Here is a 15,040-nt window from a genome sequence, read left to right as displayed (position 1 = left end):
CTGGCATCTCGTCGCAACGGCTGCTAAGAGAAAAGTTAGCCAGACAGCGGCCAACATGCTAAAGCCAAAACAGCTTGGGTTCGTCATTCGTCAAGGGTGCGAGGTGGCAGCTCATGCAGTTCGAGCTTTCATTGCTAACATCACAGACAAAAAGGCCCCGATCAAGCTAGATTTTAAAAATACAGTATGTTCAGTTTGGTGCAGAGGGATGCTGCACTCCGTGGGGTTCATCGTCATTTCCCTTCTCTTTACCCATTTGTACATTAATGATACAGTATGGATCTAACGCACCTTTTTGGCGAATATGAAATGGACTCACGAGACGGTGTCCAACAGTGACTCTTGCTCCTTTCCTTTTCTGCTTAGTCATCAAACAAGTCACAGAAGTCCTGTCCAGCGAGCTTAACACTATCACTCGTTTTGGACACCGATCATGTCCATTTTTTTCCTCTTGAGTCCTAGCCGTGGACAGGACTCGCGTCCACTACAAAAATATTTGTATAAAATTCATTTTTTATCCGATCGACCTCGGGATAGTTTCAAAATAAGCGCCTTTAAAATGCACAAAATTTGATACCAAAATGAAAGATATAACACGAAACTTTATGTCAGAACACTTGAAAGATTATAAATACCTGTACGTTTTTGGGTCTAAATTTTAAATTTTAAAATATTTGTTAAAATTCTATTTATTGTGCTATTATTATGGGACTAGTTCTAAAATGTGCGCCTTTATATTGCGAACAATTTGACACCAAAACGAGCGATGTAACGTGAATATTGATGTTATCAAACTGAACGAGTATACACATTAGGTTGTGGTGTGCAAATTGGTGCTCGTTCATGGGTAAATTTAGGCTTTGCTGCGGGGAGTCTCGCCAGGCTTTTGGACATTATATGCATATACATCTGCAGGAAATTTAACTGCGAACACAATGATACCAAAACAAACGACGTAGCACGAGAATTAAGGTGAGAAAACTGAAATGAGTATACACATTTAGGCGTCGCCGCACGCTCGCCCGCACCATTAGTCCCGTGATGTCAAAGTCTGCAGTGCACGCGTGGCGCGCGCGATAGTGTAAATATCTGGTTCTTGGATGATGGTACTGTAGCTAGTTCCCAAGGGAACCAGCTAGAGTACCATCTGGTTCCTGGAGGATATGGTTCCATCTGATATCCTCCAAGATATCAGATAGTAACTGTATCCTCCAGGAAGCAGATATTCTGATATCTTGGTTCCTGGAGGATATCAGAATTCCAGGAGCAGGGTACAAATTTAGGCCTCACCCTGAACTCTTCTGCAAAATAATGTTCCAACCAGGGCATCATAGAGAGAACACAATATGTTCTGTCAAATATACATTTAACAACCTGAAGACAGCACACTCCTAGGAGCCACCCCCCCCCCCCCTCTGGAGTTGAAAGCCATGGTTAAGGTCCTTGGTAAGAAAATTGCCGACCTTAAGAGGATAGATGGGAGGATTGAAGATACTGATGCTCATGATGCACTTTACCTCATCACCAGATGTCTGTCCCTCCCCAGGTTAACCTACTTTCTGAAGTATTCACCATCCTACACTAGCCAAAAACTAGGTGAATATGACCCCCCCTTACTGAAATCAATGTTAGAAAAAGCCCTCAACCTCTCTCGATGACCTACAGTGAAAACAAGCCTCTCTTCCCTTAAGAATTGGGGCCTTGGTGTTTGAACAGTAATGCATATAGCTGTACCAACCTTCCTCTCCTCCTCCTCAGCATCCAACAACCTTGTGAAGGAAATTCTACCTGCCTACTTAGGTCAGCTGTGGGCCACTCGAGCAGGCCCTGGGTGCTGCAACACAACAAGTCTCGGGAAAGTGTAAGGTGATGAAATTAGGTGAAGGGAGCAGGAGGCTGAACACAAGGTATCATCTAGGAAGGGAAATCCTGCAAGAGTCAAATAGAGAGAAGGATCTGGGGGTTGATATCACACCGAACCTGTCCCCAGAGGCCCACATCAAAAGAATATCATCAGCGGCATATGCTAGACTGGCCAACATAAGAACTGCCTTCAGAAACTTGTGTAAGGAATCTTTCAGAACCCTGTATACCACTTATGTAAGACCAATCCTGGAGTATGCAGCTCCAGCCTGGAGTCCATACCTAGTTAAACACAAGACAAAGTTAGAGAAGATTCAGCAGGTACGCCACCAGGCTCGTCCCGGAACTGAGAGGATTGAGCTACGAGGAAAGGCTAAAGGAGCTGTACCTCACATCCCTGGAAAACAGAAGAGTAAGGGGAGACATGATAACCACCTACAAAATTCTCAGGGGAATTGACAGGGTGGACAAAGACAAACTCTTCAGCACGGGTGGGGCACGGACAAGGGGACACAGGTGGAAACTTAGTACCCAGATGAGCCACAGAGACGTTAGAAAGAATTTTTTCAGTGTCAGAGTAGTTAATATAATGGAATGCACTAGGAAGTGATGTGGTGGAGGCTGACTCCATACACAGTTTCAAATGTAGATATGATAGAGCCCAGTAGGCTCAGGAATCTGTACACCAGTTGATTGACAGTTGAGAGGCAGGACCAAAGAGCCAAAGCTCAACCCCCGCAAGCACAATTAGGTGAGTACAACACGACATTGCTTGCCTCAAAGCAGTAGCAGCCTCACATGCAGGGGACTTATTGTTAGAAACCCCAATGTTGGCAACTGGTACACATCTTACCCCACACGCCCACTGATTTGCTGTGGCCCTCCGCCTTGCTGCCCCAATCCACTCCAAATACTGTACAGTGGTACCTCCACTTACGAATTTAATCCGTTCCCAGAGACAGACCATAACTTGAAAATTCCTAACTCGAAACTAATTTTCCCACTAGATATAATGTTAATTGAATTAATCCGTTCCACACCCCTAAAAATATTACCTTAACCCTTAAGCTGCTAAGGGGTCCCAAGGAGATTTACACCACTGTGCACAAGAAAAAAAAATTCTAAAAAACTATTTCGTCTTCTAAAAATTTTGAAAGTTGTGTTCCCTAAGCACAGGAAAAATAAAATCGTAGGCGACATATTTTGGGCACAATAGGCCGAGGAAGTCTGGCAAAATGTGGGCGATGACAGAGCAGTCATCAGAGAAAAAAACAGACTAAACTTAATAGTAATTGAGCTTAAAGTATAAATTGTGTTGAATGAAAAAAAGAATATAAAGATAAAAAAAAAGGGGGGAAACATGGTAGAAAATAGCCAATATACAAGTTGGTCAACAAACAGCATTTTTTTTTTTTTTTTTTTTTTTTAAATAGTAAGACATGGGTTGATATTTAGAAGGTAGGTAGGTTACATGGAATTAATTAGGTAGTACTTAGTTTTCATCTTAAACTGGTTGAGAGGGGTACAATCTTTGACATAATTGGGAAGGTCATTCCACATTCTGGGTCCCTTGATTTGAATAGCATTCCTAGTTTGATTAAGTCTAACTTTTTGAATGTCAAATAGGTATTTGTTTCTGATGTGGTGCACATGAGTTGTTACAACCTTCTAGGAAAGGTTGAAGGTCAGGATTGACATTACAATTCAGAGTTTTATATATATAGAGTACACAGGAGAGGATGTGCAGTGACTTAATATCAAACATATTCAGAGATTTGAGTAAGGGTACCGAGTGCTGTCTGGGGCCAGAGTTAGATATTGTTCTAATAGCAGCTTTGTGTTGGGTAATCAGAAGATGTAAATGATTTTGGGTAGTAGAACCCCAAGCACAAATACCATAGTTGAGATAAGGATAGATGAGAGAGTAATAGTGTCACCAGGGTAGGGCGAGGAACATATCTGATCTAAAAAAGAATGCCAACAGTTTTAGAAACTTTTCTTGCTATATTTAGAATGTGTCCCTGGAAATTCAGCTTGTTATCGATGAGGACACCAAGGAATTTACCATCAACTTTACTACTGATTTGTATATTGTTTATTCTTAAATTAATTTCATTTGAGGATTTATTACCAAACAAAATATAAAAAGTTTTGTCAATGTTAAGGGTGAGTTTGTTAGCAGTTAGCCAAAGTTGGACTTTATTTAGTTCAGTATTCACAGTGACATTTAGAGCAAGAGGGTCAGGATTGGAGAAAATGAAAGTTGTGTCATATGCAAATAAGATTGGTTTGAGGTGTTGAGAGGCATTTGGAAGGTCATTAATGTAGATGAGAAAGAGGAGAGGGCCAAGTATGCTGCCCTGTGGAACACCAATGTTTATAGGTACTGTCAGAGAAATGGAATTATTCACAGAAACATACTGGAGCCTGTCAGTAAGGTAGGACTGAAGGTATTGCAGGGAGTGACCTTTGACTCCATAATGATGTAATTTAAGAAGGTTTTGGTGGTCGAGTGTCAAAAGCCTTACGCAGGTCCACAAATACCCCAACAGGGACCTTATTTTTATCAAGAGCTGCATGTATCAAGTTAATCATACTGATAAGTGCATCGTTAGTGTTTTTTTTTGGTCTGAAGCCATACTGACAAGAGCTTGGTATGTTGTGTTTGGCTAGATATGAGTAAAGCTGCTTATAGATTAGTTTTTTAAATATTTTTGACAAGTTTGGCAGAATTGATATAGGTCTGAAGTTGTTGACATCAGTGAGGTTACCATATTTATGGACTGGGGTTACTCTCACTTTTTTTAGAACATCTGGAAAAGTTTGGAGTTCAAGTGACTTGTTGTAGAGCAATGCAATGGCAGGGGCCAAAGATCTGGAGGCTTTTTTGTAGATTGAAGTTGGTATCTTTTTTTTTTTTTTGATATATACAAGAGTTGTTACATTCTTGTACAGCCACTAGTACGCATAGCGTTTCGGGCAGGTCCCTGGAATACGATCCCCTGCCGCGAAGAATCGTTTTTTCATCCTAGTACACATTTCACTGTTGCGTTAAACAGAGGCTACAGTTAAGGAATTGCGCCCAGTAAATCCTCCCCGGCCAGGATACGAACCCATGACATAGCGCTCGCGGAACGCCAGGCGAGTGTCTTACCACTACACCACAGAGACTGATATCTTACCACTACACCACGGAGACTGATAAGGGCAAGGGCACTAGACTGTCTTAAGGGAAAGGATTACCTCATTTACATCAGTGGAATTAGCGGGCATTAGGTACAGAGACTGTGGATAGTTACCTGTAAGATAGTCCTGAACATTAGTACTGGAAGATGGAATATCATTAGCATGAGATGACCCAATGGATGAGAAGAACCTATTGAATTCAATAGCAGTATCAGAGGCTGAAAGCAGACCATCGTTTTTGGACAGGATTATTGGTTATTTAAAAATTTTTTTGATCCCAATATTTGTGAAATTGTGCTCCATGTTTTCTTGATGTTGTCCTTTGTTTGAGTAAATTTATCCTCGGAGTATTTAATTTTGGCTCATGTAATTATTTTAGACAGTAATGATGAGTAATTTTTTGAAAGTTCTTTGGAGACAATACCTACCCTATACTTCTTCTCAAGTTCATGTTTTTTATTAATGGATTTAAGTATCCCCTTTGTAAGCCAAGGATTGTTTTGCCTTTTAGTTGTGACGTGTTTCGTTAGCATAGGACAGTGGGTGTTACATAGGCTGAGAGTTTTTGAAGAAAAGATTGCACTGCTAGGTTGATGTCCCCTATGGTACCTAATTCGGAACTCCCAGTTGATATTAGCAGCAGCAGCTATAAAATTGCCTATAGAAGTTTCATTGTTATTACAGCAACGTTTGTGGTGCAGCTATGTACAGGCTCGACACCCTTTATTTTGTAATATATGGAGGTCCACACCACTGTTGCATCTTAACAGTCTTTAATGCTGCAACAGGTGCAGGTCATGACCCCAAGATGCTGCAACAGATTCTGTAGTTGCTCCCTATGTGGCCCCGCCTGGCTGCCATGGCCACCCTCCTATCTTCCTGGTGTAACCTCCCTTCCTAACATCTCTCCCGCCTCCTGGTCGCCTGGCCCTGCCCTTTGGGCCCTCGGCCAGTACTCACCACACAGGTGGCACTCTGGGCCATGGCGACACGCGGGTGCTTCCCAGGACGACAAATCTGGCTTCCCTCTGAAGCCGTGTGGGCGCCGCTGCGACGATCTTTTATATGTGGCCGTCCTCTCCGCCCGCCCCGTATACCCTCGTGCCGCCTCCACCCGTCCACGAGGACAAAACACTACACAAATACACCTATATCTGCCAATATGACCCCAATATAATACGCAAAGCCCACACTATCATGACCATACTAATATTTAATATTATTATGTGCAATTCTTTTGGAAATTGTTTTAGTTTATTGACGACCTTTGTATAATAATATTAATAATCTGAAGTTTACAAATTCATATTTCATCAACATTATATATTTCCATTAATTTAAAATTATTAACTTTGTTAAAGTAGTGATGTTGTTTTCAATATAATGCCTTGTTATTAAGTGATTTGCATACTAAAAAATACTTAAATTTATTTTGGCTTAACATGTTGTAGCTTTTCATACTTTATCGACCGCGGTCTATTTAAACGACTATAATCATTGAATTTAAATTGAAACTGAAATAAGTTTATTGAGGTAAAATACACACAAAGGGATGAGGTAGCTCAAGCTTTTCTTACCCCGTTCAGTACATCGTGTTAATACATACATAGACACATCACAAACAATAAACATATTACCAAACATTCTGAGAGATAAACATAATAATAATAATAATAATAATAATAATAATAATAATAATAATAATAATAATAATAATAATAATTTTTATTTAGGCAAAGGTACATACATAAAGAGATTTTACAAAGTGTGTTGGCTTTATAGATAGAGCTAGTACATACAATGCCTAAAGCCACTATTACGCAAAGCGTTTCGGGCAGGAAAAAACACTACTGACTAAAGCTTAAAACTAATGGGTAAAAAGAAAAAAATGCGTTGAGTACAAATAAAAATAGAGGTAAAAGAGGGGGGAACATTGTTGAAAAAACAGCACAAATACAATTACAAATTATTACAGAAAATTACATTAAAACAGCGTTGATTTGAAAAAAAAAAAAAAAAAAAAAAAAAAACATACATGGGTTGACAATAGAGGGGTAAGGTAGGTTACAGGGAATTTATTAGGTATAGCTTCGTTTTTATCTTAAACTGGTTGAGAGAGGTACAGTCTTTAACATGGTTGGGAAGGTCATTCCACATTCTGGGTCCCTTGATTTGTAGAGCATTTCTAGTTTGATTAAGTCGTACTCTAGGAATATCAAAACTGTATTTATTCCTGGTGTGGTGCTCATGGGTTCTGTTACAACCTTCAATGAAGCTTTTGAGGTCAGGATTGGCATTACAGTTCAGCGTTTTATATATGTATAATACACAATGAGAGAATGTGCAGTGACTTAATATCTAACATATTCAGAGATTTGAGTAAGGGTACCGAGTGATGTCTGGGGCCAGAAGTTGGATATTGTCCTAATAGCAGCTTTGTGTTGAGTAATTAGAGGACGTAAGTGATTTTGGGTAGTAGAGCCCCAAGCACAAATACCATAGTTGAGATATGGATAGATAAGGGAGTAATAGAGAGTCACCAGGGCAGGGCGTGGTACATAATATCTGATCTTAGAAAGAATGCCCACAGTTTTTGAAACTTTTTTTGATATGTTTAGAATGTGTCCCTGGAAATTCAGCTTGTGGTCAATGAGAATGCCAAGGAATTTGCCATCTAATTTGTTACAAATTTGGGTATTGTTTATTTTGAGATTTATTTGATTAGAGGATTTATTGCCAAACAGAATATAGAAAGTTTTGTCAATGTTAAGGGTGAGTTTGTTGGCAGTTAGCCACAGATGGACTATATTTAGCTCAGTATTTACTGTGGCATTTAGAGCAAGGGGATCAGGACTGGAGTAAATGAAGGTTGTGTCGTCAGCAAATAGGATTGGTTTGAGGTGTTGGGAGGCATTTGGAAGGTCATTAATGTAGATGAGAAAGAGGAGAGGGCCAAGTATGCTGCCCTGGGGAACACCAATGTTGATGGGTAGGGTGGGAGAAATTGTATTATTCACAGAAACACATTGGAGCCTGTCAGTAAGGTAGGATTTGAGGTACTGTAGGGAGTGTCCTCTGACACCATAATGATGTAATTTAAGAAGAAGGTTTTGGTGGTTGACAGTATCGAAAGCTTTACGCAGGTCCACAAATAACCCAACAGGGAACTCATTTTTATCAAGAGCTGTATGAATCGAGTTAAGCATACTAATAAGTGCATCGTTAGTGCTTTTTTTGGGCCTGAAGCCATATTGGCAAGGGCTAAGTATATTGAGTTTGGCTAGATATGAGTAAAGCTGCTTATAGATTAGTTTTTCAAAAATTTTTGACAAGTTTGGCAGGATTGATATAGGTCTGTAGTTGTTAACATCTGTGAGATCACCACATTTGTGGACAGGCGTTACTCTCGCTTTTTTTAGAATATCTGGAAAGGTTTGGAGTTCAAGTGACTTGTTGAAGAGCAAAGCAATAGCAGGGGCTAAAGATCTGGAGGCTTTTTTGTAGATTAAAGTTGGTATCTCCTCAAGGGCACCAGACTTGGTTTTAAGGGAAAGGATTATCTCATTGACGTCAATGGAATTAATAGGCTTTAGGTACAGAGACTGGGGATAGTTCCCTGTAAGATAGTCCTTAATGTCAGTACTGGAAGATGGAATATCATTAGCAAGGGATGAACCAATGGAAGAGAAGAACCTATTGAACTCAATAGCAGAATCAGAGGCTGAAAGCTGACCATCGTTATTAGACAGGAGAGTCGGTTTGTTATTTAAAGACTTCTTTGATCCCAATATTTGTGAAATTGTGCTCCAAGTTTTTTTAATGTTGCTCTTTATTTGGGTAAATTTATCTTCATAGTATTTAGTTTTGGCTCGTCTAATTATTTTAGATAGCAATAACGAGTAATTCTTTGAGAATTCTTTGGAGACTGTTCCTAGCCTATACTTCTTCTCAAGGTCGTGTTTTTTGTTAATGGATTTAAGTATTCCCTTTGTAAGCCAAGGATTGTTAAGTCTTTTGCTTGTGACTTGTTTTGTAAGCATAGGACAGTGGGTGTTATAAAGGCTAAGAGTTGTTTGTAGAAAAGATTTCACTGCTAGGTTGATGTCCCCTATGTTACCTAACTCGGACTCCCAGTTGACATTATCAGCAGCAGTTATAAAATTGTTTATAGCAGTTTCATTGTGCAGCCTAAAGCTTAACTCCCTTGTCTCTAGAGGTGGTTTGCTAATGTTAGTTAAGAGAAATGTGGGGTAATGGTCTGTAGTGCTATCGGTGATTATACCTGAAGTAAGCGGAGAGGTTATGTTGGTCCAGATGTGATCTAGAGTCGTAGCAGTACTATCAGTGATTCTAGTTGGTCTAGTGATTAAGGGTATGAGGAAGCAGGAATTCATACAGTTGAGGAAGCTAACAGCAGTAGGGTGTTCAGGCTCGCAGAGGTCAATATTAAAGTCCCCTGCGATAATTAGATGGTTTTTGTTCAATCTGTTATCTAGTATTAGATTTCTAAGGTTTGAGTTGAATTCAGACACATCAGTGTTAGGAATTCTATAGACTGCACCCACAGACAGGACAGACTCGGCACCCTTGACTCTGAAACTGGCGAAGATATACTCCCCTAAGCAGTCTCTAGTTCTAATTATTTTTAAGCATGTTAGTTCTTGGTGGTAGTAAAGAGCAGTACCACCACCTCTCTGCATTTGACGACAGTTGTGAATTGCCGAGTAGTTAGGCATGTTAAAGAGTTGAGTATTATCCTCTTTCAACCACGTTTCAGTAAGTATAATAAAAGAGAATTTGTTGTCAATAGTTTCAATCAAGGCACTAACATCATCGAAGTGTTTACCTAGGGATCTAACGTTCAAGTTGATTACAGAGATATTGAGATTATCTGTTAATACATTGTTTACATCATGTGCTGTAAAATATCTGTAAAAATAAAAGTAAAAATAAAATAGCTGTAAAAATTAAAGCTCTGATTGATTACATTGACAGTTTGATTGGTAATTTAAACAAGATTAATAGACACCATACAGCAGATTGATAGCACATATAAGAAGACAGCAATGATCACAGTGGTAAAGATGTTCGGATTGGGTACATAAAGATTGGAAGATTAGGTAGTAATAGATACAGTGCAATTTTAAAGCAAAAGGTAAAAAACTATGAAGATGAAATTAGATACTTTTTAGTTTTGTTTTTGAATGACGCAAAAGTTGGACAGTTTTTCAATTAATTAGGGAGTGAGTTCCATAGACTGGGTCCCTTTATTTGCATAGAGTGTTTACACAGATTAAGTTTGACTCTGGGGATATCAAAGAGATATTTATTTCTTGTGTGGTGATAATGGGTTCTATTACATCTGTCCAGAGAGAGCTTCAGAGCAGGATTTGCATTTAAGAGCAGAATTTTGTAAATGTAGTTGACACAAGAGAATTTGTGGAGTGAGATTATGTTTAGCATGTTTAGGGAGTTAAACAAGGGGGCTGAGTGTTGTCTGGAAGCAGAATTTGTTATTATTCTGATAGCAGATTTTTGCTGGGTGATGATGGACTTGAGGTGGTTTGCAGTGGTTGAACCCCATGCACAGATACCATAATAAATATAGGGATAGATTAGTGCATAATATAGAGAGATGAGAGCAGAGTTAGGCACATAATATCTGATTTTGGAGAGTATACCAACTGTTTTAGAGACTTTCTGAGTTATGTGTTGTATGTGGGTGCTGAAGTTGAGTCTCTTGTCTAGGAACAGGCCAAGAAACTTCCCATCATTTTTATTGTTAATGTTTACATTGTCTATCTGAAGCTGAATTGCATTTGTAGATTTGCTTCCAAATAAGATATAGTAGGTCTTTCCTATGTTAAGTGTTAGTTTGTTGGTTGACATCCATAAGTGGACTTTTTTTTAGTTCATTAACAACATTATTTAGTGTATGTGGGTTGGGGTTAGAGTAGATGAGGGTAGTATCATCAGTAAACAAAATAGGTTTCAGAATGTTAGAGACATTAGGCAGATCATTGATGTATATAAGAAATAGGAGAGGTCCCAAGATGCTGCCCTGTGGCACTCCAACGCTTATTGGTAGAGTGGGAGAGGTTATATTATTGATGGCTACACATTGGTGTCTATCACTGAGATAGGATTGGATATAGTCCAGTGTATGGCCTCGGATTCCATAATGATGGAGTTTACGTAAATTAAATGATAAATTCATTTAAAAAACGTCAATTAAATGATAAATAAAAAGTCATTAAATAATAATAATAATAATAATAATAATAATTTTTATTTAGGCAAAGGTACATACATAAAGAGATTTTACAAAGTTTGTTGGCTTTATAGATAAGAGCTAGTACATACAATGCCTAAAGCCACTATTACGCAAAGCGTTTCGGGCAGGAAAAAACACTACTGACTAAAGCTTAAAACTATTGGGTAAAAAAGAAAAAAATGCGTTGAGTACAAATAAAAATAGAGGTAAAAGAGGGGGGAACATTGTTGAAAAAAACAGCACAAATACAATTACAAATTATTACAGAAAATTACATTAAAACAGCGTTGATTTGAAAAACAAAAAAAAAACAAAAAACATACATGGGTTGACAATAGAGGGGTAAGGTAGGTTACAGGGAATTTATTAGGTATAGCTTCATTTTTAACTTAAACTGGTTGAGAGAGGTACTGTCTTTAACATGGTTGGGAAGGTCATTCCACATTCTGGGCCCCTTGATTTGTAGAGCATTTCTGGTTTGATTAAGTCGTACTCTAGGAATATCAAAACTGTATTTATTTCTGGTGTGGTGCTCATGGGTTCTGTTACAACCTTCTATGAAGCTTTTGAGATCAGGATTGGCATTACAGTTTAGCGTTTTATATATGTATAGTACACATGAGAGAATGTGCAGTGACTTAATGTCTAACATATTCAGGGATTTGAGTAGGGGTACCGAGTGATGTCTGGGGCCAGAATTGGATATTGTCCTAATAGCAGCTTTGTGTTGAGTAATTAGAGGACGTAAGTGATTTTGGGTAGTAGAGCCCCAAGCACAAATACCATAGTTGAGATATGGATAGATAAGGGAGTAATAGAGAGTCACCAGGGCAGGGCGTGGTACATAATATCTGATCTTAGAAAGAATGATAAATAAAAAGTCATTAAATGATAAATCCAAGACGTGAAACATTAAATTTGTAAATAATAAATTTAAAACATCACCGAACAGGTGCAAACGGGAAATGACAAGAGTAAGGTCAAGCACAACACTGTATAAATAGATAAATAAGAAAACGTCCCACACTGGGAGAAGGAAGTAGACAGAGAAACCTTAACCTTAACATTAACGTAGCATGTATAAGACAAACACCAATGGTCAAAAAGGGGCAAAATAAGGGAATAACATAAACAACCGTTGCTAAATGTAAACTGCAAAAGTCTTGAACCAGTCTCCGTGGTGTAGTGGTAAAACACTCACCTGGCGTTCTGCGAGCGCTTTGTCATGGGTTCGTTCCTGGCCGGGGAGGATTTACTGGGCGCAAATCCTTAACTGTAGCCTCTGTTTAACTCATGAGTAAAATGAGTACTTGGTTGTAAAATAGTCACTGCTTTCCCAAAGCGGGTAAGTTCTGTGGGGAACAAAATGTATTACCATGATTTTGTGTCTAACCGACTAAGTAGCGCGCGCGCGCATCGAGCAGGGTACTTAAAAGCGCGCCCGCGGACTCGGCGACCCACACCATTTGGTCACCATTTGGTCCGGGAGACATCTCCCGTCACGCAGGGTGTTGTCGCCACAGATCTCCAGTATCATCTATTGATACTGGTGATGGCTCAAAAGGGCCACCACTTACGAGCTACTCATGCCCATGCCACCTTTTGGGTGGCTTCATGTTCATCTTAACACATTCACGTGGGAGACATCTCCCGTCACGCAGAGTGCAGTCGCACCTCCACAGATCTCCAGTATCACCTCCACAGATCTCCAGTAGGCTGCTCAGAAAGTTAGGGCGGTACCGAAGCGAATTTTGGTTGTGGGAGATTCCCAGGTGAGGCATTTAGACAGAACGTTTTGTGCCAGAGATAGGGGGAACAGATTAAGGGTTTGCTATCCGGGAGCTGGAATTGGTGATATTGTTGAAAACATGAATGATATTATGACGAAAAATGGGAACAAACCCATTATTTGTATTAGTGCAGGGGGTAATGATGTTGGGCGAGTTAGGAGTGAGGAACTAATACAGAGATTTAGGACAGCCATTGAATTAGTTAGGAGCAAGGGAGGAATCCCGATCATATGTGGCATTCTTCCAAGAAAGGGAGTGGGAAATGAATGGATGTCGAGGGCACTTGGTGTCAATTGCCGGCTGGTAAGATATTGCAAATCAAATGCAATATCTTTCATAGACAACTGGGAACGCTTCTATGGAAGAAATGAAATGTATGGTCGTGATGGGGTGCATCTATCGAGGGCTGGGGTTGTTGCTGTTGCGAACTCGTTGGAACCAGTGGTTAGAGGTGTTTGTTTGGGTTTAAACTGTTAGTAGATAGTGGTATGGGATTTGATTTGGAGGAAGGAGGTAATAAAAGTATGTGTTCGTGGGAGAAAAGAATTGGCAAAATGATCAGGGAAAGAAAAGGGCCTCAAAATAACAATTCACTTAGGATATATTACACTAACAGTAGAAGTCTAAGAAATAAAATTAATGAATTAAATGCTCTTGTCTGCACAGAAAAAAATAGATATTATTGCACTTACCGAAACGTGGATGAACGTAGAAAATAGAGAACTATTAGCTGAATATCAGATAAATGGATTTAAACTATTTCACACAGATAGATATATTAGACGAGGAGGGGGAGTAGCCATATATGTTAGGGACAATTTGAAATGTAGTCTCAAAGAGGGAATCAAAACTGAGCCACACACAGAAACTATTTGGATAGAATTAAACGAAAAAGCAAATAATATTATAATAGGAGTTATATATAGGCCACCAAATTTAGACAGAATGGAAGCAAAGCATCTTTGGAATGAAATATCTAGAGCATCTAGATATATTTTAGTATAATATTTTAGTATCTAACAGTATTTATGTCATGGGTGACTTTAATTTTAGTGGAATAAACTGGGTGAACAAAACAGGGAATAGTGAAGCAGAAGATTTTCTAGAATTAATTGACGATTGCTTTCTTACGCAACACATTAAGGAACCAACGCGGGAAAATAATATTTTAGATTTAGTGTTAACTAACAGGGAAACACAAATTAATGACAACGAAATAGGGAGTGAGCTAGGGAACAGTGGTCACAAAGTAATCAGATTTAGCATAGAATGGAATAGACCTGTAGGAGAAAATTCTGTTAAAGTGCCAGATTTTCGAAAAGCTGATTTTAATAGCCTAAGAAATTTTTTGGGTCAAATAGATTGGAAACTCTTGGGTATGGGGTGTGGGCCGGTCTTAGAGCGAGACATGAACCCAGCGATAGGTGACGTAATAGGGGATTTCGATGTGGATTTAATATATAACTTATTTAAGAATATTCTAAACAAAGCACAGGAACGTAGTATACCATACAAATTGAATAGGTCGAATACTAATGACCCAAAGTGGATAACAAAGAACTTGAAGAACCTTATAGGTAAAAAGAGAGCTTGGTACAAAAGGATTAAAAATGGGGAGGTCACTTTAGAACAGGAATTCGTACAACTGGTTAGAAATGTTAAAAAAGAGATAAGGAAAGCAAAAAGAAACTATGAAGTTCGCATAGCAGGGCAAGCAAAGACAAATCCTAAAGTTTTTTTTTCAGTTATATCGTACTAAGACTAGGGAAAGGATAGGTCCATTAAAAACTGAGACAGGTCAAATAACAGATAGTGATGAAGAGATGAGTAGTATTTTTAATAAATATTTTGTATCTGTATTTACTAAAGAGGAACTTAACAATATGCCTTCAGCCGAACAAGTCTATGTGGGTGGGGATGAGGACAG

General features: G+C 38.9%; 1 protein-coding gene across 1 annotated transcript in view; it reads right to left on the bottom strand.

Annotated features, from left to right (window-relative positions):
• Positions 1–6,157, bottom strand: part of LOC123758686 (transcription initiation factor IIA subunit 1) — a 74,411-nt gene extending 68,254 nt beyond the window's left edge. The window contains 1 exon segment of the mRNA XM_069328807.1: positions 6,010–6,157. Coding sequence (XP_069184908.1) covers positions 6,010–6,033 — 24 coding nt within the window. The 5' untranslated portion in view covers positions 6,034–6,157.
• Between the last annotated feature and the right edge of the window lie 8,883 nt (positions 6,158–15,040).

This window comes from Procambarus clarkii, chromosome 22 (assembly GCF_040958095.1).
Source record: "Procambarus clarkii isolate CNS0578487 chromosome 22, FALCON_Pclarkii_2.0, whole genome shotgun sequence".
Taxonomy (NCBI): Eukaryota; Metazoa; Arthropoda; class Malacostraca; order Decapoda; family Cambaridae; genus Procambarus; species Procambarus clarkii.
The sequence above is the reverse complement of the archived record's forward strand: the minus strand, read 5'-3'. Positions and strand labels throughout refer to the sequence as shown.